The sequence below is a fragment of the Poeciliopsis prolifica genome, unplaced genomic scaffold (assembly GCF_027474105.1).
Source record: "Poeciliopsis prolifica strain line A6 unplaced genomic scaffold, Auburn_PproV2 SCAFFOLD051, whole genome shotgun sequence".
Classification (NCBI taxonomy): domain Eukaryota; kingdom Metazoa; phylum Chordata; class Actinopteri; order Cyprinodontiformes; family Poeciliidae; genus Poeciliopsis; species Poeciliopsis prolifica.
In genome coordinates, this window is record NW_026562426.1 from 3,006,710 (window position 1) to 3,031,915 (window position 25,206).

Consider the following 25,206-nt stretch of genomic DNA (forward strand, 5'->3'; position numbering starts at 1 on the left):
AATGTTCCCACTATTTATCCCTGACCAGGTTGCTGAGTTCTTTGGTACGCAGGGTGCTTTTTGAGTTCTTCAACAAACTCCTGAGGCCTCCGCAAAACAGATCGATTTTCACTGACATTAAATCACACGCATTAGCCAATGAGATGACTCCAAAAGATATCAGAGTTTAATACAAAAGCAAAACACAAAAGTTAGGTGCGCTAATCCTAAAGTACTAAACATAAACATTAGTAGAACAAACTTAGAGTGTAGAAAAAATTCTCCCAGAACAGGAACATTTAGTTTTTCTTATCACTTAGAAACTGGAGTTTGTGCCTCTGCAGTAAGTCATGTCTCAAATTTCCAATGAAATATCAGAACAGTTTTACTTTAAGAAATACATACATATTGTTTTAAATCACCTGTTTGTGAGCATTGATGACACCCACTTTTTTCTGTGTGCTTAGTTCCAATTTTTTAAAAAGATGCGTGATTACAAAAAACGCCAAACTAAACTAAGAGAATTTCTTTTTTCAGTCCAGTGAAACCAACACAAGTATTTACAGATGTTGAGAAAACCTGCATTTGGAACGACTCTGTGCTCCAGCTAGTACTGAATTCACCGAAAGTAAAGTCGTAACCCTTGTACTTCTTTTTCCCAGTATTTGTGCCTCATGGCCTGACAAATTCAGTTGCAGTCAAGCTCTAATGACTCCATGAGCTGAGCTGAGTCAGAGGGGCAACCACGAAGAAGGGTTTTGAGAAAACCTGCAATCAGAGTGATTTGAAGCTCCAGGTAGTACTGTAGCTGCTGAAAGTGAGGGGGGAGACCTGCGAGTGAATGCGGGGGTGTAGACCGCAGTGCGTTTCATCCTGTGCTGCTGCTTCTGTGGCACAGCTTGGATTATCACTGGCGTTATGGTCCGGGGCAAGGCTTTCATGCCGCCACCGTGGTCAAATGCCTTTGATACTGTTGGCCAGACCCCCCTCCTTCCCCCCAGGCAGCACAAATCCAAAGGAAGATCACAGCAAGAGGAGAGTTTAAAAAAGGCACCAAAAGAGACTGAAATCATATGAAGTTGTTGTTTTTTTATTTGGTGGACTGGTGTGTGCGCTTCTTCGTGTGTGTTCAAAGTCACCCCACATGCTATCATCATACTCCGTGTGATGTACTTGGTGCGTGTGTGTTTTGGAGCCTCCTCCCAGAGACGTGGAGCATGAAATCAGGTCTCTCTCTTTCCCTGGGTCTTGTTTCCATCGACTCTTCTTCTGTGTGTCACCATCTGTTCCTCCCCTGAAACCTTCGACGCTCTATTACTCTCCCAGTCACTGACCTTGCTATCACCCATTTCACACCAGCAGCTCCATCAGCGTCCGCAGCCCTGCTTGTCCTTGTCACTCCTCCTGTATTTCTCTCCGCTCGTCTCTGTCCCTTCTTCTTCTCTCGGCCTCTCATCTTTTCGCAGGGAGACAGTTTTGTGTAATTAAGTCCATAGCAGTGCCTTTGGTACAACCTGCTTCGCCATCCTGATGGGCAAATTAAAAATTGATTTCTTCGATTGATTCTGTGCACTGGGTGAATGCGCTTGCCCTCATCTTTGCCCTCACTCGCTACGACTGGTTGTTTTTTTTCTCTTTTATTCTGTCCTCTTTTTTTCACATTGATGTGCTTTCTTCTTATCTGCAGTTCCTTTTAGTCTCACATTCATTGCTCTGTAAAATCTACTGGAGCTTGTCCAGCAGCAGCTCGTAGACAGCGCAAGTTAACTTTTACTTACATTTCTTGTCAGGATGAGGCTATCAGAGGTATGTTAGCTGACAGAAGTGGCCCTTTGCTGCTGTAGTCCCTTTACTTCAAGGTTCGCTGAATGATGTTCTGCAAAACCTTTTTTAGCAATCAGGTTTACAGAAGCATCAGCAACTCTAATAACCCATTCTACCTATTCTTTCCATCCAACTGCCGATACTTTCTGTTTATAACAGGGGTGTTAAACTCCAGTCCTCAAGGCCCGGTGTCCTGCAACCTTTAGATGTTCCTCTGCCAGACCACACCTGAATAGAATAATTAGGTCATTAACAAGGCTCTGGAGAACTGATCTACACAAGAAGGAGCCATTTCATGCCAGTGTTTTGTACCTGTGGCACATCGAAAACACTTCCCATACTTACCAAATTCAAGCAAAGGAAATTGCAGAAGTTAAAAAAAGCAACTGCAAAACAAACCAATGAAATGATGAGATGAACAATGCTATCCATCGCTAATTCCTGGTGCTCTCATCAACCATGCTCATCAAAAACTTTAGAGAGAACTTCAGGTTGTTTTGCATGGCTGCTATCTGAATCCCACCAGGCTGACTTTTGCGGAAACTAAAATAAAAACATGAAGGCACACATAAATATTGACCTTGCTCTTAAAGCTTTTCCCTCCTTTGCACTCTTTTTTCCCCCCACTTCTTTACACATTATTTCAGGCAAGTTCACGCCTTATTAGCTGCCAGTTCTAGTGTTATCATGGCTAATTACCAAGACTAATCTCTGCTAATGACAACATTAGGAGGTGTACAGTACTTTGTGGTGGAGCTGCCAATTGAGAAGATGATCAAAGCAGCCTTGAGTTGAAGAATAAACTACCATTGAAGTGCTCTTGCTGAACATTGTCTTTGGTTTGAAAAAAGAGAGGTGAAACAGAGAGAGAGAGACTCTTACAAGAGGAAAAAAGTGAGATTGAGAGCAATAGTAGGAAATTAGATATATTGCCTCCCCTACGTTCTGATCAAATTCCAACTTTTCATCTGCTAATCTATGAAATGCATTTGTTTAGGCCTTGCCTGCTGCATAATCTTCACAAAATCAACACTGCCACTAATCAGGTCGAAAGAGCAGGTTGCTTCCCTGTGATTTTGCAGCAACAAAACAACCTCCTTAATATTGTAGCCTTGACACCGGCATAGAAAAAAGACAAAAACAAAAACAAGGGAATGTAGAAAATGTATTCTTCCACTCAGATGACTCTTTCCGGGTTTGTGTAGGCGTGTGAGTGAGCATGAGGAGTGGAACAGGAAAAACAAAAAGAGAAGAGAAATCTTGCAGGGTTACCTTGAGGACAGTCTGTCGAATGCTGTGTACAGTTTGCTCAACAAATGAAAGCAAAGTCAAAACTAAAAACACAAGAGTTTATCTCGCCTGCAGCTGCTAATTTGTTCTGAATACACTCTGTAAGGCGCAGAGGTTCACACACTTAAAGTGCAAACAATAAGGCTTGTGTTCCATCAAAGGCATTCTGATACCTTTAGACTGCAGGCAACGTTCACGCTAGTCTGCTTTTGGATTTTCCTCCGGAGCCATTATTTTATTTTATTTATTTATTTATTTTACGAATTGTCTTGTCATTTATTTTGTCGCTTCCATTTCTTCGGCGCAACAAAATGGTTTGCACATTTTCTGTCTTTTGGAGCGAGGAGTTCATAAAGTGTTAATCGCGGATTGATGTGCGCCCCCATACAGCCCCGACTCTGGGCATTAAAATGAATGAAGGCACGTCTCAGATAACATGTTGGCCCCGAGTGGTCGCTCCATGTTTGAGTCTGAGGCGAAAAGGCTTTCTCCTCAACAAATAATTCAGCATCAGTAAACCAAACATTTATCCGACTGAGATGTCTCGTTAGAGGTTCTGTCCACCTAATGCAAGTTCTGAACTAAAAAGCCAAGAGAAAAATATTTTCCTTTTTTTTTTTACCCATTCAGCTATTTTGGGCACTTTGGCTACCCTCGGAATCTGATTGGCTGCCCCCACTAGAGCTGTCAATCTTTGTGCTCATATTAGACCGAACACAGATTACAGTTTTGGCCACACGACATGTCAGCAGATGACAGAAATGCTCAATTTTGTTGTTTTACAACTGCCATTAATAGTTTTTTGTTGTTGTTATTGATTAATATGCAATTAATCAATAACATATTGATTAATATTTACATGCAAATACATGAGATTATAGCCAAGTGACCAGTTTCCATCCCAGTCCCATTGGCAGATTGATGTTTATGATGTTTAATAATAATAATAGGAAGAAGAAGAAGAAAAAACAGCATCACCTGAAATGCTGCACACATAACATTTCTTCATCAGTGAAAAAATGAGCTGATTAAGCTGTTTTTTTGGAATTTGTAGTCGACAGTGGTTCAATAATTTCCCTTTGAGTTGAGTAGAGTTTGTTATTGTGAGTGGATCATAGTGTTTTCTACAGCTACATCAGGTATTTGGACCATCATCTGGCCACTGTAGTTCATAAGGCGGTACTAAGTGTTATATTTAAATATTTAAAGGCTAATTCTATGTTTAAAATGGGCCATTTTAAATATACACTTCTCATATCCCCTGTTGTGCTGTCTCTCCTACAGGTGGTGTACAAGAACAACGACTTCAAGCTGGAGCTCTCCCGGCTGGCCATCGACCGCGACCCCAAGATCACGCTGCATGGCGACCTGGTGTTCCGCTGCGAGGACGTGGCAGCTCTCGACCCAGTCACGTTCGAAGCTCCAGAGGCTTTCATCTCGCTGCCAAAGTGGAACACCAAGAAGACGGGCTCCATCTCCTTCGACTTCCGCACCACCGAGCCCAGCGGACTGCTGCTGTTCAGCCACGGACGTCCTCAGGGGCCCAAAGAGCAGAAGCCCGGGAGGGAACTGAAGACCGATTACTTTGCTATGGAGCTGCTGGACGGATATTTATACCTGCTGATCGATATGGGCTCTGGAAAAACAAAGCTCAAGGCCAGCAACAAGAAGGTCAATGACGGAGAATGGTGCCATGTGGATTTCCAGAGGGAAGGGAGGAAAGGTGAGGAAGCAGGAGGAAATAATCCAGGGCTGCAGATATTTTCTTTTTTGTTGTTGTTGTAGTGTTGCTGGAAAATGTGATGATCACAGTCAATGTATGTAGCATGAATGCAAGAAGAGACATTTAAATTGCTTTCTTGCTTTGGAAATTTTTGGAAATTGAAAAAAAAGTGATGTAAAAACATAACTGATGCTGTCTCTTAGGATGGAATAGAACATAATTCATTGTTGAATTGCGTTCAACAATGAACATAATTGGTGGACAATTATGTTCAACAGTGCAGTGTTGCACTGTTGAAGGGTGTGTATTGTATAGCAGGCAAGCAACTTCCCAAACAGATGATAAATACACATATTATTCACATAAGCAGCTAGAAATGTAGGCTTAACATACACAGTTTTAAGAAACAACAAAATACCAGTTACTTCAAGAAGAGATAAAAAAAGAGAACAATTAGCAGTATGAGATCAGCTAACATTACAACAATATCTAAGAAAATATGTCAAGACAGGATTAAGGTGATCTTTCACCGTCTCTGTGTTTTACATCATTATATTTACCTACACAGTGAGTTTTGCTTTCTCTCGCTGCCCCACAGTCTGCTGCCATTGTCTTGACAGACAGTACAAAGTGCAGCTTCCTTTTATCTATTTTATTCAAAATATTTTCTTAGAACTGAACATAGTTAGCTTGGAGTTTTCACTCAGTTACGGCATCCACGCTGAAGAGTTGCTGTCATACACACTGAACTGCAGCCAATCACACGTCCTGCCTGATCAAGTCCATTAAAAATGAGCCGATTTTGGTTCACAACCGAATTTCTTTGGCTAACTGGTAGAAAACATGGTTCCGGGCGTTAATGTTGTTGAGTTATTCACAGTCGGGTGTGCCTACAATTTGGAGAAAGTGCAGAAAAAAATTAGCATTTTCAAAGAGAAAGGGCCAGGTTGTCCAGGAGAGACATCAACGCGTTGGGACAAAACGCTCAAAGCAACACGCTTTGAAAAAAGCAATGCGTATGACAAAAGAAATGACAGACAAATTGGCAGCGACAGGCAACGATATTTGTCAGAAATTTGCAAAGAAAAATTTCCCTGAAAAAAAACAAAAAACAGAATTATCAACATCTAGAGAGACGAACACAGGGTCCCAGAACACAGGGTCCCACTGGGTTAACAATAAGGGGCTGTACACTCCAGATGAGAATGCTACAGCATAAGGACAGAAACGAGCTAACATACAAACTTGAGTTCAATATTGATATTAAAATTGGTGTTATGGTCAATGACAGATATTCATCAATATTATTTCCTCACCTTTTTAACAACATGGACAAACAATGACAACACACTGACCACTGTCTGTCTATTTAAGATAAACAGACACAAATCCGGTGCTCCACCTCAATCACTAGCTTCATTTCCATGACAAATCTGCACCAGTCCTTGTTGATATTTTGCTAGTGTGAAAAAAGCGACACTTTGAATTGCTGTGTTTCCATTTAATAAGAATAGAGATTAAAATCGCACATGATTGAGGTTGTTCATGTGACAAGTCATCAAAAATTATGGCGGCGACGGATGTAAACAGTTGCACGTTGTCTGAGAAACATAAAAACAAACCATCGTCCTCTTACTACTTCCCGCCATCTTCTTCTAGGTTTTTGCCCTTAGTAACATCAAGCTGTTGATCATGTGACTTTTGTAACATGACAAAAATGTTTCCGTTGTAGTTTTCGAAATACACCTGTTTCAGTACGGCTGAAAGAACATACTCGTCCTACAATTTGAAACTTAGGTTTTTCAAAAGTGGCATGCTTCGATTGGTTGGGTTAATTTTCGCTATTTCAATTTGTGCAGTTCTATAATAGTCCATGGAAATAAAGCTGCTGTCACTATCCCAAACAAATGCCAATGCCAAATATTGGTTGTTAATATCAAAACATTTATACTTATATGTTAAGACCAATAAGTCTTAATATCGGCCGATACTGATGTTGATGCCAATATTTCGTACATCTCTAAGGATAAGGACAACATGTAACTGGATCATCAGATTAGGAGTGCATGATTACAGGCAAATCTGTTTCTCACAGACAGTTATGACGCTTTCTGTTCATGTTCCACCATGGCACACAATAGAAACAAAACCACTTGTTGTACCACTTAAAGTATCCATGCTTTTCATGGCTGTGATGTCTTGAGGTGCCTCTGGATTCAACCAGGAGTATTCTTCAATCCGTGGCGTCTGATGAATGATCCGTAGGCGTTAAAGCACCTTGTGGACATGATACCACCTCCTAACGGTGCGGCATAATGAGAAAGGGTGTGAAGGAGCGCCGGTGTGTAGGTGCGCGCATGCGATCCCGGCGCTGCTCCTGCTGTAATTGGCTTTTAATAGAAAATTAAGATGGAGTCGTTAATCACAGAAGGAGAGGAGGCATTTTGTTTCACCCACTCCCTGCTGCATTCTGCTTCCCTTCTCTTCTATTTAGCCTATTATAGAGACATTACACACACATGTGCTCACACAGTCTTCTGTCTTCTGTCCTGTTTCCCTTCTCTTTCTCCTGTCTTAGTTGTGCGACCCTAATTTTTCCGCCTCCTGGCCTCTCGCACTTATTCCCCACTTACTTTTTTTTTTTTCAGCCTCTCCGGAATTTTTTTTTTTCATTTTTATGGATTGTTCTACAGTGAAACATATAAATTACATTTTGTCTAAAATTACATAATAGAAAGTAATAAACAGCAGATTATTAATTTCCCTTGTTCATATAGGAGATCTTTTCCCCCTCCTTACTTAACTCTAACTCGTGTCCTTGGCTGTGTTGGTCTCCTTCAGGGTCTATCTCCGTCAACAGCCGCAGCATGCCCTTCCTGTCCCCAGAGGGCAGTGAGATCCTGGACCTGGACAGTGACATGTACCTGGGTGGACTGCCCGAGTCCAAGTCGGACCTCATCCTGCCGCCAGAGGTCTGGACGGCGCTTCTGAACTACGGATACGTCGGCTGCGTCCGCGACCTGTTCATCGACGGCAAGAGCCGCGACGTCCGCCGACTGGCTGAGATTCAGAGCGCTCTGGGCGTCAGCAGCTTCTGCACCCGCGAGCTGCAGAAGCGCTGCAGCAGTGCCCCGTGTGGCAACGGTGGCCTGTGCAAGGAGGGCTGGAACCGGTACATATGTGATTGCACTGGCACGGGATACCTGGGCACCAACTGTGAGATAGGTAAGAATCGCATACAAAAAAATAGCGGGATATTTATAGATGTTAAAGAGATAATATTATATGTTTACATAATATCATTTTATAGCATCAAACAAGTAATTAATGTCACCTACTGCTGTTGTAAATATGTCAAACATGACTGAAAACAAGTTTGATATCGCAATAAACTGGCTTGGAATTGGGCATCTGTTTCTTTAAAAACCCGGTGGTTCCCCCAGGTGTTTGCTACTTCCTGCTAACTAGTCTGAAGGAGTAGGCAACTTGGAGACTGCAGGTCCAAAGAGGAGCTTTATGAGCTTTACATCATGTTTTAATGGCATTCCCTCATCAAAATCATACCTGGAGTGTTGACTTAATTCATTAATGCGTGTTTGACAAATCTGTTACTCTCCCATGGCAACCATTCAACTGTGCAAAAAGCCTGGCTGAAACTTGCGCTGCCTTCAAAGCTTCCCAGTTTTCAAGTTTCTGAGCTTTTGTCTCACAAAGCAGCCCTCCACTGCGACTTCCCCACTCAGCTCTTACAGACTAGCCAGCAGCAATTAGCAAACACCTGGTGGAACATCAGCTGAGCTCATTATGGAAGATACTTCTCACTGAATCAATGGTAAAAACGTTGCTAAAGGATTAATAGAGGAGCCCTGTTGTGATGATTTCCTGAAGGTGGAGTTTCAGAAAGCGTAGAAGCTTCTTAAAGAGACAGAGGCCCAATTTCCAGGTGAACTCAAATCTCTTTTCAGTCATATTTGATACAGCATTTTTATAATAACTGACTGTTCTATGAAATAGCACTATGTGGCTGGAAAACCCATAATACTGCCCCGTTAGGAAAAAGTTTTGAAATTGTCAGGTTTGGATTGTCAAACAATACACATTTCAACAGCATTTTATTGCTTACATATAAATATATTTATTTTTTCCCCCTGCTCGTTGACATAATTAAGCGGCTGCTGTTACGGTGGGAGTGAAAGCTCCAGAGGGAGTTGTGTCTGAACCGATTGCCGCCCGAGGCTCAGTTGCAGTGGGGGTCCGGTGGTTGAGCAGGGGCCAGGCTGGGAGGTTGGCAGCAGTGTGGCAGTGCAGCCGGGCTTATTGCCACCATCTGTGCCTGTCATACAAACCAAGGCGGGTGGGTGGGGGTGATACGCCACGGGCGCCGCAGGGTGAGCTAGTCAAATAGGACCATACTGCTTCTGAGCAGCTCTGTGAAGATCAGTCCTGTTTCTTGGGGGGGGGGGGGGGGGGGGAATTTCTTTTCCTTTCTTTCTTTTTTCCTTTTGCACGTCTGTGGAGGCAAGCGAGGCATGGCAGTATCAAGAGTTTGAGGGACAAGGAGGGTAATGAGGGAAACAGAGATTGGATTCAAATCAAGACAGCTGAAGCAGACGATGACATTTCTTCATTTTGAAGGGTGATATGTTCGCAGTTTAGTCCTCAGGTGCTCGGATCGCAGGTGGGCTTTCCATATCGCTCTTCTGCCATCTAGTGGTGCTCAGTGTTACCGCAGGAGCAAGGCAGTTCGCTAACAACCACCCACACAGAGACTTTGAGTCAGTGAATTACATTTGTATACAGACAGACCAGAACAGAAACAACAGAGGACGGCGTCGAGGGTTGCCTGAAGAAATCAGACTTCTTAATGCTGAAAAAATGATTATTATTTGTATTGTTTTGAGCTGTATGTTTGCCAGAAGGTGGCTTTGTTCAGCACTTTGTTTTTACCTGAATCTTGGCTCATAAGTGGGATTTTTATTCCCATCTTAGAACATGGTGTGCTCTACGTGCGAACACCTGATGTGAGTGACTCACGTCGGGCTGTGGTGAAACATGCGAATTCGCCATGCTAGATAAGAGCTGCCCTTAGGGGAACTGTCAGTCTCCTAGGCAACTTCCATTATAAGTGCATTAATCACAGCTGCATGTCAAATTTAAAGTGTCCCTTCTGCAAATCGAAGACAAGCCATGCTTGACATTTTGTCCCCTCATTCTGAAATGCAATCAAAAATAAACACAAATCTCTCTGCTCTTATAAGTCAGTATTACGCTCTAATTGTAAAGATGGAGAAATGAATGCAATGTGTGTTGGATCTTACTCCTGCAGTTTTCTGGCCCTTTCTTTAGACCTTGCAGACCAACACGAGGCTATTGAAGCTTATTCATCCTTTTGCTAATATGTGTCTGGAAAACAGATCCAACTCAGTCCGATTGGATACAGAGCATCTCTGATAATTAGATTCTAAGTCTTGCAGCAGCTGAATTTAGATCTGTTATAAATAAATGTTAGCCTCAATAGTCTCTCACATTGCTCCACATGAACAGTGGCGTTCTTCTTGCCACAGTAAAGGACAGACTTATGAAGCGTACTACGTAGTTGTTTTTTTTCCACAATTTGTATGGCATCACATTTGTGTTGTTGTGTCCTTGGACAAGAAACACCATCCACCACGTCTGCTGATGGTGGTCAGAGGGCGCCGGTACACAGCAGCCTTGCCTATGTCAGTCTGGCTGGCCCAAGGCAGCTGTGCCACAATGTGGCTTATCATCATTTGTGTGCCAATGGGTGAAATCAGGGTTTCCCTCAGTGTATTATCAGCCTGAGGGGCACCAGGCTTAACTTGCTCCAAAAACTGGAGGTGCCCTAGTGCCCTGACAGCCCATAATTTACAAGAGCAAAGGAAGAAATTTGACCAAACACATAAAATAGAAAGATAATCCATTAAAGATTGCAATTGTACCATGAAAGGATTTGACAAAAAGTTGTTGGGTTCACCTAATGCACATGGCTGTTGACATTAGAATATCATTTCCATTTGGGTTACACTTTCAAATCATCGTATCCTCTTTATGTCCCATCCTCTTCCACCCTGTCCCTCCCTCCCTCCTGTGCAGAGGCAACCGTTCTGAGTTACGACGGCAGCATGTACCTGAAGATCATCATGCCCATCACCATGCACACGGAGGCCGAGGACGTGGCGCTGCGCTTCATGTCGCAGCGGGCATACGGTCTACTCATGGCCACCACCTCCAAAGAGTCAGCGGACACCCTGCGGCTGGAGCTGGACGGAGGCCGGGTCAAACTCACTGTCAACCTCGGTAGGCCATTTTCATTCATCGTCTTCCATTTCCTTCCCCTGCCCCCCATTCTTTCCCCATTTGTTAAATATCAAATTCTTGTTCAATGATGGAGAAAAGTTTCTAAATTTGACAGTGCAAAAAATGTAATAGTTCATTACCTAAAATAGACACACCTGTCTGCCGGTGTGCCTGTTTGTTTTTGTAATGTCTAATTTCTACAGTTAAGTCCAAGGTCTATGGGTTAACATAAAATTGTAATTTCCCATCATATTTATTCTCACTGAAAGTCTTTTCATGCTTTGGAGTTAGTTGGACATCCCAAATAAAATTGGATCAATCATGAAATAATCAACTAATGTGGTAATTATTTAAGTGTTGACTTAAGCAGAGCAGTCAAAAAAGAAAAAAAGCCCATTGCAACATATTCAAAGAAAGTTAAAGATCAGGGTGATGACATGGAGGTCTTTGAAACACTCGGAGCTCATCATCAGTGACAGTCAAAGTAGATAGGTAGCAGTTATGAGAAGGTCCTGATGTTTACGTAGTTTCTCAATTGTAAATTTGAAATAAATGTTTCGGTCGAACGATGACAAGTGACCTTAAATCTGTATCTTGCAGGTGTTTTGCCTAATTTGGGGCTTGACTGTGTATTCAAAATGAATAACCAGAATGCTCACAGGCAATTTAAGAACACTGAGGAAAAAAAATCTAGAAACTTTTTCTCCACTGATTGCATCTTTGCTTAAAAAAAAAAAAAAAAAAAAAGCAAAAAGAGAAAAATCTTGCTTATAAAAGCATCCCTTGCATTCGGTCCACAAGGTGAGCCACCCTCCTCTAATTTCTCTTCATATTCTTCAATCCCTCTCCATTCAGTGTTTTTTTTTTCCTCCTTCATGGGGCTCTCAATCTCCTAACCTTGTCAAAAAGATCCATCTCTAATAATATCCATGGCCTGGCCCTGGGTCTCAACCCTTCAGCCTGTCTCTAAAAGCCTCAGGGTGACTTGCACCTCTCTCTCTCTCTCTCTCTATCTCTCTCACTCTCTCTCTCTCTCTCTCTCTCTCTCTCTCTCTCTCTCTCTCTCTCTCTTTCTCTGTGTGTCTCTCTCTATCTTTCACTCTCTCTCTCTCTCTCTCTCTATCACTCTCACTCACTCTCTCTTTTCTCTCTCTCTCTTTCTCTGTGTGTGTCTCTCTCTATCTTTCTCTCTCTCTCTCTCTCTCTCTCTCTCTCTCTATCTTTCTCTCTCTCTCTCTCTCTCTCTCTCTCTCTGTCTCTCTCTCTCTGTCTCTCTCTCTTTCTCTTCTTCTCTCTCTCCATGGTTTTATGGAGTTAGCTGGGAGGAAGGTCATTTCCACTTCTCACTCGCAATGTAATTCATAAATTCTCTCATTTCCGACAAACTTATAAAATAAGTTCAAATTTATCTTTTTTTTTTAAGAGAAGGTCAGTGAAATCCTACAAAGACAACACTTTGGAAGTTGGATTGTTTGGAAGCCAGACTTGTTCCGTTTCTGTTTTATGGAGCTAAATTAGTCACTCCAGCCTGTGATGGAGCTGCCACAAGATGGCACCGCTGCTCTCATTAGATTTCAGGGATTTGGACATTTTTCAAGGAAAAGAAGAACCTTTCCATCTAACTTAGTGTGTTTTTGGAGCACAGCCTACAAAATTAATATTTCTGAAAATGCAGTAACTTGCATGTCTTTTATTACGGTGGTTTTCGGCTCCTGGGCCAAAACAGAAACACAATTATTCCAATCAACCTGGTTAATGCTCAAATATCCGAGACTTTCGCCTGCCTTTAATGCAGCATTACTATTTTAATTCTGTAATATTTGGATATTTGTGCTGTATTACAAATGTATTTGACAATTCACACTTAAATGCACCGACCGCTTCACAATGTAGGTCAAACATGGAAAAACAGCTTTATTGTATTTAATCAGTGCAATTAAACAGCCGATGTAGAGTAAATAATAAACTGCAACAAACCTTTCAAATGATTCAGAAAGTGCAATCGTTAATATAACATAAAATAAATAATAAAGCATGAATAGTAGCATAGAATTAGACTGAATAGATCTGCCCTCATGGATCGTAAACATTGTCACCGATACCCCATCTAGAATTGTTTTTTTTTTTTATATCGGGGCCGATACTGATATCAATATCTGATCGGTGAATGTTGACGTGTCATACATACTTGTTAATTATGTCATCCACTTACAAATCGTGTTGTACACTTCGTGAATTTTTTTAGACTAATTTAGCTCCATATTGTTTCATTAGAGGGAATATTCACATGGGTAACCTGCTACCCTTTCATACACTGAGTCAGTGTTTGACGAGCCTGACAGAGGGGCGTCAGGCTAAAGTCATCCAATGAGATGGCAGTGAAAAAACAAACTTTATCATTTGCAGGTCCACTTCCTCCACCTTCTCTCTCGCTTCCTCCACCTTCTCTCTCTTCATCTCTCCTTCACTCACAAACATCTCATCTGGCCAGAGCTCAGACGATGGAACTTTTCATCCCTTCAATGGCCTGTATGTCTGCGGCCCTCGGATCAAACAGCCAGAGCGACCAGCTCACAGCTGGAGCAGCTGCAGCCATGCTGCGACCTGCAGAGTCCGGCCAGGCCGCTAAAGCACCGGGCTTCATTTCACTACCGACTCTTTCAAACATAGTCCACAAACTATTCACTGCTCTTCAGTTTTTCCACGTTTTATGTTTCAGCCTTATTCCAAATTGTTTCAAATTAGTGGCATTTCCACTGATTGCACAATTTGACATTTAGGAACCAAATTTGTTCAATGGTAATAAAATGTTTGGTTGTGATTTTTTTGGGGGGACCGTATCGAAATTGGTTTATTTTGGAAAACTAGAAACAGAAACACTTTTTTTACATCACACGAGTCACATGATCGACAACCGGCGGCTGCCGCTGGCACAAACCACAAAGAAGACAACAGGAAGTAGTTAGAGGATGATTTGATGGCTTATTGTGTGGACAAAACTTTTCATGTGTGATTTTCAATTCTGATTCTAATGTAATAAAAGCACCACAATTAACAAATTCCGTGTGTTTTGACACGAGCACCACTGCTGACAAAGTTCTGCACAAATTTCTAATGTAAACAGAGCTGATTCGGAAAAAAAAGAAAGCTTTTTTTTGTCTGCGCAAATTTATTAAAAATAGGAAACCAAGAAATCAACACAATTTCACAGAAAAAGATTTTCTTTACTATAGTTAAATACATCCAAAAAATCAGGTGGAAATTCATCTGATCCAAAAGTAATGAATCAATAACAACGGTTATAATAGGACAGAAACTGCAGCAGACGGTCATTTCTTAATAGCAACTCATACTGGTTAACTTTATTTTTCTTTTCTTTAAGTGCAGAGAGATTAATCATATTTTAAAATGTTGAAAATTTTCAAGAAAACACCCAAGTCCCGGTTCGTCCAGACAGAACCCGGGTCAACGAACTCACTGTGCTGCATTGCTGTCACTCGTCTCCGCGGTGACGCTGGTCTCTGGCTGTTTGTGTCCACTATTCTGTAGCGGTTGACAGCTCTAGACCACAACCGAGCCATGATGCCATTTTCACACGTGCTTCGTGTTTCACGACGAGAAGCTTCAGCTAAACTGAAAGACGAATCCACAGAATGTAAAGAATTGACACTTAAGTGGATTTTAATTCCCTTTACTTAGCGGCTCTCAGCTAAGCAAGCAGAATCATTTGCTTGATAAAGCAAGGGCAAAATCATGAATTACAAGAGTTTTCCCATATTTTGTGCACGTGTGCAGCAGGCATGCGGTGGCTGGGCTGTGCAGATCACCCTTTCTGTCTTTTACACTGTTGGGGTTTTTCTCATAAATCAAAGTGCTGCAGAAGGCAAACAGGGCTTTAAGAAACAGGAAACGGGGCTGAAGTTCAGGTTTAAATAAAAGGCGAAACGCTTCGCACACCACAAAAACATTTGCATTTAACAGTTTCAGTAATGTGTTCTTTTAAACATGCAGAGGTTTAAACATGCAGAGGTTTCACAGTGAGGATTAAACTACCGCCCTGCAAAATTCTCCCTTTAATCTCACTCTGTAGTAGTTATTTAGTCACATCCTGCCTCCTAATATGAAAAATATTTCAAAGAAACAGTAATAAAACCTCGAGCTGTAAGTCTTGCCTTCTCCTGCGCTTTCATTGGATGGGATAAAATATGAATGTTGGGCGTTTTAGCGAGAGGGTGATCCTGACTAAGAGCCTGTCCCCGGATGGTGGCCTCAGAACAATGCTTGGTTGTCTGCAGAATGTACCTTGAAGGATGTAAAATGTCTTGTTTTTTTTCTCTCTCCTTTCTTTATTTTCTCTTTCTTTCCCCTGTTTCTATTTTTCTTTCCTACTCTCACCATTTCGCTATCTCTCCCGCCAGATTGTATCAGGATAGACTGTAGCCTCAGTAAGTGGTTCTATCCATTTTTCTGACTAAAATGTGTACGTTTCTGTGTCACCCTCCTGAGTTGTGCGTCGGCGCTCTCTTCGCTCTCGTGTCATCGTAGTTCACGACCGCCTCACGTTTTGTGTGTTTCACGTTTCATTTTTCTGTTGCCTTTAATTTCCATGAACTTCTTTTTTCGTCCATCTGTTTATCTTTCGTCTCAAAATATTTTTTTTGTCTTTTTTAATCTTTTCTTTTCTACATTCTTTAAAAACGTCTGAATGTTTACCCTTTCTGTCACAGCTTTAGCAAATGTCTCGCAAATATAATCAGCGGCCTTTTTTTCACCCTGTAACGTTCCACTTGCGACACCTTGAAATAATCTTTTCCTCTTTCTTATTATGAGTATATTTGAATTTTTCCGTCGGCTCTATTTAGAAGAAGAAGAAGAAAAAAAATCAGTCGAAGAAAAAGCCAGCTCGACTTTATGTCGTACCATTTTAGGCCACAGAATGTGGGTCCCGCATGTCTGTGCACGCAGGCGCTGCTTGTTTTAATTGTAGCTTTGGCCCCCAGGTAGCTAATTGCGTCTCCACGGAGACGCCGCGTCGCCTGCCGTGTTGCTTGTTTTTCAGAGGGAGCTAATGTTTTTCTACCTCATGCAGACACAATGATAGCAAACTGTTAATTCTGTCATGGCCCCTGACAATTGAACAACTAGCCTGCAGGTAAGTGGTGCTCAGGTACAGTGATGAAAATAGAGAAAACCTCATGTTTGCAGCTCTGTGAGCGTGTGTGTGTGTGTGTGTGTGTGTGTGTGTGTATGTTTGTTGATTTAATGAGCTCTTTGGAAACAGAAATGTGTGGGGCGGGGGGTTGACACGATGAGTTTAAGAGCATCTGAGGAGGCAGCAATTAGTGGAGTTCTTCTAATTGGGAAGTTTCTTGCGTAAGTTTTGTTTCTTTTAAAGTTTTCTTCCTACATTGAGCTTTCAATTTACACAATCAACTATCAATACAGTGCTATTATTTGTTTGTTTTTTTGTTTTGTTTTTTACCAAATGTCAGTCTTTTATTATTGTAATTGGTATTTTACATTGTATTTTTGGGATGTTGATCGGGATAAGGCTCAACGTTTAGAAGAGACAATACCGAGTCTGCTGTAGTTGTCATGCCGGGCAGCTAGATGGCGCATTGATCCCAACACTTCATTGAATTGTCAAGCGCATTTGATCCTTAGATTAAACCACTATAGTAACCATAGCTTCCAGCTTATTGGAAACAGTAGCCCGTTTCTGTCACCCATGCTAACATTCCTTATCAGGAATTGTGTTAAGCTGAACTTGGTGAGTACAAAAAAAAACAAAAAAAAAAAAAAAAAACACACACAACACACAACACAATGATATCCGCCATTGTTTTTTGTGAGAGAAGAGCAGCTCTTTAAGCTTACTGTGTTCAGGCTTGAGATAGGGCACGTCAGAGACCTTTGGAGGGCAGGGGCTCAAGGTTTAAAAAGGTCACACAGCGGCAGCAGACATGTCCAAAAATATCAGAGCAATATTGCTATTAAGTGATGTATTGATGAACTCAGCAGATATTTGAGACTTACACACTTACATTCTCACCTTAAAACATTGTACCAAATCGCATTGTGTCATTTAAAGTGTAAAATAGCTAAATAAATTGTCACTCTTCACTGCCATTGACGCTCTGCCTGAACGCCTGGTTGGGACCTGCAATGAATCATGGGATATGGTGGACCATGAAGGATACACCGGACTCATGCTTCAAATTTGAGGAAAAGAAGGAAGCATTTGAAGGAGTTTTAGAATTCAGACAGGCCTTGTCACCACACTATGATGTAATCAGCCTACAAATCAGTCACCATGAGTTCGAGCGTTGCCACAGCGACAGGCACCAACAACCCTGCGGCCACAGCTCCGAAAAGCTGCCTCCACAATGGAGACATGGAACATGGTCCACTCAGAGATTCCGGGGAATGTTCCCCACCTTCCCTGGAATGTGTTGAAAGTTCTGCCAGAGATGGAGTTAAAGCTCCGTCTCACAGGAGACTCTGTCAGACGTTCCCAGCAGAACCTCAACACTTTTGGGCCTGCCAGGTCTGACTGGCATCCTCCCCCACCACCAGACCAGAACCAACTCACTACCAAGTGGTGGTCAGTGCACAGCTCCGCATCTTGATCACCACCAGGATCACCCCGAAAAATCGGAAGAAATGGATGGATGAAATGGATGAACAGTTATAATTACAACTGTCTTACACTTTACACAGGTTTTTTTTACTGTTCATTAACATATCCATCCATATCCATATCTGCGCAGGACAAGTTACTTACTTCTGTAATTTGTTATCTTTTGCATTTTCTGCATTAGCGCCAATTTCTATATTAATAAAAAGAAAACAGGGCACAGGAAAGTTGTGACAAAGTCTCTTTTTATGAACCACAGCACCCAGTCAGAAAGAGGTGGAAAGATTTCAGTACCCTTGTTAAACCACTAGATGTCAGTCAAACACTTGGCAAATTTTATCTACAGAGCTCTGAAAATGTTTGGCCCTGAATAGATTTCTTCTGTTTTCATTTTATTTAATTTGCCATGCTTTAATATTTATTATTTTAAAACTAATTGTAAAATTGTGGAAAATTAACCAGAGTAAATAAAATAACTGTTTTTAAACATTTCGAGAAAAAAATGTCCGTCTGGGATAAAATCATTTCCCCTCTTTCTTAAATAATGAAATAACTGATGTCAGTTTCACCAGTTACGTTGGAAAGAACATAACTATACCTTTTCTTTTGCTAGTAAGAAAAATGCAAAAAAAAAAAAAAACTATTGACACCAGGGTAGTTGCAATGTGACACTTTTGCCCACCCAGGCCAAGGATCGCCATGACAACTTCTGCACACTTGAATATCCGCTGTCCTTTCAAAACCTTGAGGAATTGTTTTACTTCATCTTTGGCCTGAAACAATTAATTGGATGAATCATTCTGAGTCGATTATTGAAATATTCGCCAACCAATTTAATCATCAACTGATTGTTATCGGGAGTATGCAGACTCAAAAAAGGCCAATTCTAACATATTCAGAAAAATAAGCAAGCCAAAACTTTACAAAAATATGCACCCTTTGCATTTGACACAAATAAAATCATCTTTGTTTGTAAATGCATTCTACTCAGAACTACTCAAGTGGTATAATTTTAGCTTCATCCAATTCAAAATCTGTGGGGAAAAAAATCTACTAAGAACGTTTTGCTCTCCAGTCATTAATTAGTCAATTAAAAATAACGACCAGCAAATCAACCCTTCACTGTACTGATGGTAAGTCAAGCAGAAGGAGTTGAGCTTTTCATATGTTGATGTTAAAAGGCTTTTTCAGCTGCAGTAGCATCCTTTGCTAAAATCGATAAAGCGTCCCCCAAAGGAATGCTGGTGCTGAATTTCAGGCATGAATACATTTTCCTATTTAAAAAAAAACTAAAAACATAGTAATTATTTATACAATATTTCATAAAATAAGCTTAAGTGGTTAATATTTAAAACCCGATTAATGAATTAATTTCCGGACCAATCAATTACTAGAGTAATCATCAGTTGCACCACAGAGCTTTATAGTTGCAGGCCATACAATTGTGGCATGAATATGATTGTAAAAATATCCCAAAAGTGGAATCGAAATGACAAAGGACGTGAGGTTGTGTTTCTGATTGTGGCAAAGATAAATGAGGTGAGAAGACAGAGGGCACAAAATAGGCCAGAAAATATGCATAATCAATCTGATTTATAGTCATTTCAGAGTCTTGCAGTAACTGAAGCTTCATATTTTTGTATGCAAATCAAACCGTCAGCTTATCCAAGATTATAAACAGTCAGTATGACAAGCGTGTGCTTTTCATGAGTCACCTTTTATTGCAGAGGTGCAATAAAATACTCCGTAGAAACGGCCATTGCTGATGAAAAGATAGTATGTCAACTCCAGCCTTTCTTGACCATCTTGAGACTTTAGAGATTTTTTTTTTCCATTTTCTTTTTGCTTTTGATGCATCAACCATGTTTCCTTCGTGCCTCTGTGCATTGCGGCCCATCTCCCCCTCAGTTAATGTATCATGATGTTGTGGAGAGCAGAGCCGTGGCCCTCAGCTGCTGTCGGGTCAGGGTATCTGGCTGATGATATCTGTTTGGAAGGTGGCCTTTTAGCCGCCAGCAGCACCTTCTCTTAGCGCGCGACGAGATGAGATTTGGCATGACATATGGACAGTGTGTGGGGGTGCATGCACGCCGTCTGCTAATGTCATACCCTTTGGCCTATCTGCCTGCAGTACTCACTTCAAAACAGACAGTTCCTCACAGACATGTTGTTTATAAAAAGGTTAAAAATGGACTTGAAAGCCTCTTTTTGAGAAATTCAGTGGATCTTTTGGTGTTTTTTCCCTACTTGATCCTCACCAACAGTGATTGTGTCATTGCAAACACCTGTTTTCAGTACTTTTGGTCCTGTAGGGTCGGTTTATATCATCTCAGCCCCTATTGGCAAAAACTCAAACATGTTATATCTTCCAGACTATGATATAATCTGGAGTATGAGTTGCATTTATTTCGAAATTGCCAAACGTGAGAAGGACTTCGTTCATGTTGATGAAAGCTCCCAGCGACTCTTTCTTAGCAAACACACAGAACCTGTTGGCTTTGGAGTGGAAGTCCAGCGGGTTTTGGTCAGAAGCAGCTCGGCTCCGCCGGGGTTCTGACAGTCTTTGCCGGTTTTTGTATCCTGTGTTGCACTGTGAGTGAGGTGGGGGTGTGTCACATTGACGTGCCTCTTGTGTGTAGTTAAGGTAAATGTTCATTCTGACGCAACAATCAGTTTGTGCTGGCTGAGCATACTAGTTCAGATTGTTTAAGCTCTGTTGAAAATAAATGTTTCTGAGCAGAATTCAGCGTGATGCTTAATAAAATGCATTACCCGATATTTTGTTCATGCAAGTCAAAACATAGAATGAAATATTAAAACCTTCTACATTGAGGTTGTTCCTGTAGCTTAAAGATGTGAGTGAAAATAATACAAAATTTGTGCTTGTTCAACTAGGTGAGCAGTTTTCTTGCATATTGTGAAATCATTATGTTGTTATATTACATTATTCAGTTATAACAGCTCATAATTGAAGATTAATGACCCATTAGAACTTAAAAAAAAAACAAAGTTTAGACAACTTGTCTCTTGTTAAATCAAACTGATGAACTTTAATTTCTGAGTTAAAACCAAAACAATTTTCTAATTGATTTTCCTTGGATTGTCAAGGCAGCAGGTGAACCTTCATTTTCAAGTGAAACCACCTTCAAATCTGTTACAATGCAATAGAACCACATAAGCTGGGGATATGTGAGATTTTTCTTTCTGTCCCAGATATTGGTCTGATAATGGTAATTGATAACAATATATCTATGTGAAAAAGATCAGCATACTGCATCAATTCATCGACCTTACAGCAATCTCTTTCTGATTGCTGAAAAAGTGATTTACTTTTGCCTCCTCACACTCCTTTCTGCTCCATCGTGTATTTATAGATTTTTGAATTTTCCTCCTTAACCTTGTAAGACTGAGTGTTGTAACCTCACAACATCTCTGTTTCAAACAAAAGTGTAATAATGGTGACTTTTCTTCTGGGGTTTTAAAACACCCAGACTTAGCGATTGAATCAGTCCTGGAGTGTTATTGAATGAGAAATTTCCATATACGTTCTCCTCACAGGGTCACAAACTACCACTACCTGAAAAAACATCAGTTAGGCAAGATCTCTACGAAGATCATTGAGTGGACCTAATTACTCAGCTCAAAGTAAAATGTATTTCTTAGTGAGATCATCATAGAACCTTAACATCACAATTATAAAAGTGGATTGGCCACCTAGCTATGTTCACACAGCAGGTCAATTACAATTTTTTTGTATTTTTATTTATTTCCTGAAATCTGAATCGTTTGTTAGTACAAGTGTGACAGCAGTCAGACTTACAAAAAACTATTTAGAAAAGAACAGTAGCAAAAATGTTTCACATAATTTAGCCATTAGGGGGTACCACGCTCATAATCTCTGCCAGGAATATTTCAGCTGTATGAAGTTTTTTAAATGTCCTGTGGGTAAATATATATTATCCATTTATCCATACTAATGGGAACTTTCAATATCTAGCAGTTATTTTTGCACTTTACCTTCTGTTAAAAGAGTGCCCCTCACTTCCTGCTATGGTGGGAGTAAAATTACCGTAATAACTCGATATTGGCTGGAAAGCGCAATGTCTTCCCTTTCAGAAACTGTTGGAATTTTTCAGATAGCTCAACGTGTTACGTAACTATGGTACTGCAAATTTGACTGTGCTGTCGCCAACACGTTTGGCCTAAACGGGTTAAATATTTCCTTTAGTTTTTCTCACAAACCGGCCTATTTTCAAACTATTAATATTCTTCATTATAACTTGACGGTTGGAGGGCCCAATTATGTTTCCTCTGCCCCATCTACCATAATATGTTCAGACAATCAACCCAAGCCCCCTCCCCATGTCAGTACACATTCAGCTCAAACTCACCTTAAAATAATTTATCATGTTAATAGTACTATGGCAGTTTTTGTTCCAGTTTTGGTTCTCTTACCTAACAGCAGAATTATTTCTTCTCAGAATATTACGAACATACATAGTTGATCATGATCAGCTCTTCATTTCAACTGCATAGAGCACAGGGGATTTGCTGCATGCGCCCGTCTTAGAAGCATCGCTTCGGACCGTAATCAGTTTGCCTCTTTTCGGTCCTTTGGTGGCACTGGCGACAGTTCAGATGCGGACTCATTACAGAAACTCTAATGAGAGAACCGGCAGCAGCCTGGACCTGTCGACACTCATGCTGCCTTACAGGACTGATGACTGTCCCATAGGATTACACCCTTATGCCACAACAGGCTGTAAAATGCTGTTTAAGTCATGAATCAGCATCCCCCCCAATATCCTTCTCCAGAGATTGAAGCAGAGTTGAGAGGAAAAAAATGGGGATGGTGGATGAGAGAAACTATTAAGGAGACAGTGGAAAGGGACGACTTGCGTTGTCAGTCTCTTGAACCACCGGCAAAGATTCCTTTCCTGTTTCTTCAAAACAATCAGTCGTCCTCTCAGTCAGTCCGCCGCTGGAATGTGTATTCCTGTGGTGGACATCTGCAATTTGAGAGCCTATCGACTGCATTTATCTTGTCATGTCAAAGCACCACAGCCAACCCCCTCCCACAGAGCCCAGCAAGTACGCTGGAAAAGAAAGATTGCGTGGCCCCCGATAGCTACCAGAATACAAATGTGTGTGCAAGCAGGCATCAAATATACATTTTCCTTTAGCACAGGAGACCTAGGCACACTCGAGAACACACAACAACAAACTGCCTTATCTCTGTAATTGGCACAGGGGGTCAGAGCGGCAGGCGTAGATAATCATGGCCGGGGGCTGTAGTCTGCTCGCCTCTTCCCTCACTGCTTCTTATTTTTCTTCCCTCTGTCCCTTACCATAAGCACACGGAACCCCGCATGGTTTCGCGCACTCTTAAGCACGGGCGCATTTAGCCACCCGCTATCCCTGTCCTTATTTGCCATGCAGTCCCATACATGAGATGTTTCATGTGGAGGGCGAGTGACTGTTCGGCTGTTCTCAGCAAACACCAACACCCTCAACTGACGGACAAATCCCTCCCATCTCCTCCAGCCTACACTACAGGCTCTCTGGGGTGAAACACCTACAGTAGAGAAAGAAACAAAAAGAGAAGGAAGAGACAAGAAGCTTCTTGTCTCCTCTCTTTGAGCAGGTGAAAGAGGAATAGCAGTGCATTTAAAAGTAAAAGACAGTTGTATAAAGTGACGTTTGTGGGGTTTTCATTAATTTTGCAGCTAAATGGCATCGCCTGAAGAGATGCGACACACCGTGGCAAAACCAGGAACAAGTTGCCAGAGCAGAAATGGAGAAAAAAAAATGTATACATTTCTGAAAAATTGTATTCATATTTTTAACAACAAAAAAATACTAGTCATGTAATGAAGAGACCAGTCCACGTTTTAAATGGCAGTTTTGGAAGTTTTAAAGTAGTGCACTCTTTTCACATAGTAATTCTGACTGGCAGGCATTTGAGTGGCTGATTAGCATACCAGCTTTGGCCATTCGCCCGCTTTTCTTATTGGTTTTCGACCAAATAGATGCATGTTTGAATGGAACACATGGCTTCTTATCATCGCCAACACAACATTTGAAGGAGACAAAGTGAAATGGAAAACATCCAAAACTTTCAGTGTAATTGCTGTGAGAGAAAAAAATATATTTTCACAACGCTAAATCATTTTTATAAAATGTTTCCTGCGTATTGTGATGGATTAGATGGATCTTGTGGTCCATTACATGCTAATAGTCTGCTCTCCTGGGAACCTGCACGACGCCACCTGCCCGCAGATCCGGCCCTGCTCTGAGGTGCTGCAGCGCTTGAAGACCCTGTGAGTTCTGCGTGAGCAGTGACGCGCAGCGTATTGACTAACTTCATCTAGTAGCTGTAGAACCTAAACTAAAATAACATTTTACACCAGACCTTCTTTGGGCTGAAAGAAAACATCATCTAACATGTTGCATTTAGTCCTGGTTTAGTTCCAGTTTACGTTCAAGGCTCACAGATGACAAAGGCTCAACAAAACCGAGCCCCACGGTTTTATGTTTCTAACCTTCCCAGTCATACCTGTTGACAGTCAGTTCTGGGTTTTGGGTCGCTCCAAAGTAAGGTATTAAAGCAGACAAGTTGACATATCCATCCTACCATTAGTTGTAAGCACGGTACCAAGATACCTGAACTCCCCTGACAGACACTGACCCAGACCCAGATTCTGATCCCCCTTGATTTTTTTGGGGGGGGCTAAGTATACCAAAACCACACACTGTATACAAATGTTTTTCATAGTTTTTTTTTTGTTTGTTTGTTTTTTTAATCCAAATTGAATGACTGGGAATTTTTTTTCTTTTTTTTTTTTTTTTTTTTTTTTTTTTTTAGTTTCAGGTATTAATTTGTGAAGTTCAGGCAAAAAAAACACACCCTCCCAAAAAACACATTTTATTCTCTAATATAACTCTATTGACTGTCAGTCTGTAAGGAGGATAGCATGGTTAGTAGACATGAATCATGAAGTGCCAGTCTCCCAAGTCTCAGAGGAAGGCTTCATTTGCATATTTCTACCTTTGCAAATGAAATTACAGCCTCATACAGAAGAATCACCTGAGGTTTGAAGTTTATTAGGGAGACTTTTTGCCGTGTCTGTGTGCTGTATTACCATAGCCTGCCGTTTAAAGTTGTAAATTGGTAAATTGAGGTTTTTAATATACTTTCCCCTTCATTCCATTTATAAAACGGCAATGTACAAAAACTGTGATTTATTAAAATTACCTCAATCAACTTATTGAAATTACCTCAACTGTATGTGGTGTTCTGATTCCACTGTAAATATTTTTCATGAAATCACTTTATGTTTAAACTAAGCTAATCAACTGATTATAGTGTTCAAGACACTGAACCGAGTGAAAAGACAGGAACAATGACCCGCATTTCAACCTCTACTTGGTCTGG

The 25,206-nt window shown here is 41.1% G+C and overlaps 1 protein-coding gene across 6 annotated transcripts in view; it reads left to right on the forward strand.

Moving 5' to 3' along the window:
* nrxn2b (neurexin 2b) overlaps positions 1-25,206 on the forward strand; it is a 686,688-nt gene that overhangs the window by 292,184 nt on the left and 369,298 nt on the right. For 5 of the 6 annotated variants that reach the window (XM_055058558.1, XM_055058564.1, XM_055058563.1 and 2 more), the window contains 4 exons: positions 4,378-4,816; positions 7,658-8,041; positions 10,931-11,134; positions 15,553-15,579. In XM_055058558.1, coding sequence (XP_054914533.1) covers positions 4,378-4,816; positions 7,658-8,041; positions 10,931-11,134; positions 15,553-15,579 — 1,054 coding nt within the window. The remainder of the gene's footprint in view (positions 1-4,377; positions 4,817-7,657; positions 8,042-10,930; positions 11,135-15,552; positions 15,580-25,206) is intronic. The other variant, XM_055058560.1, reaches the window with a different exon arrangement.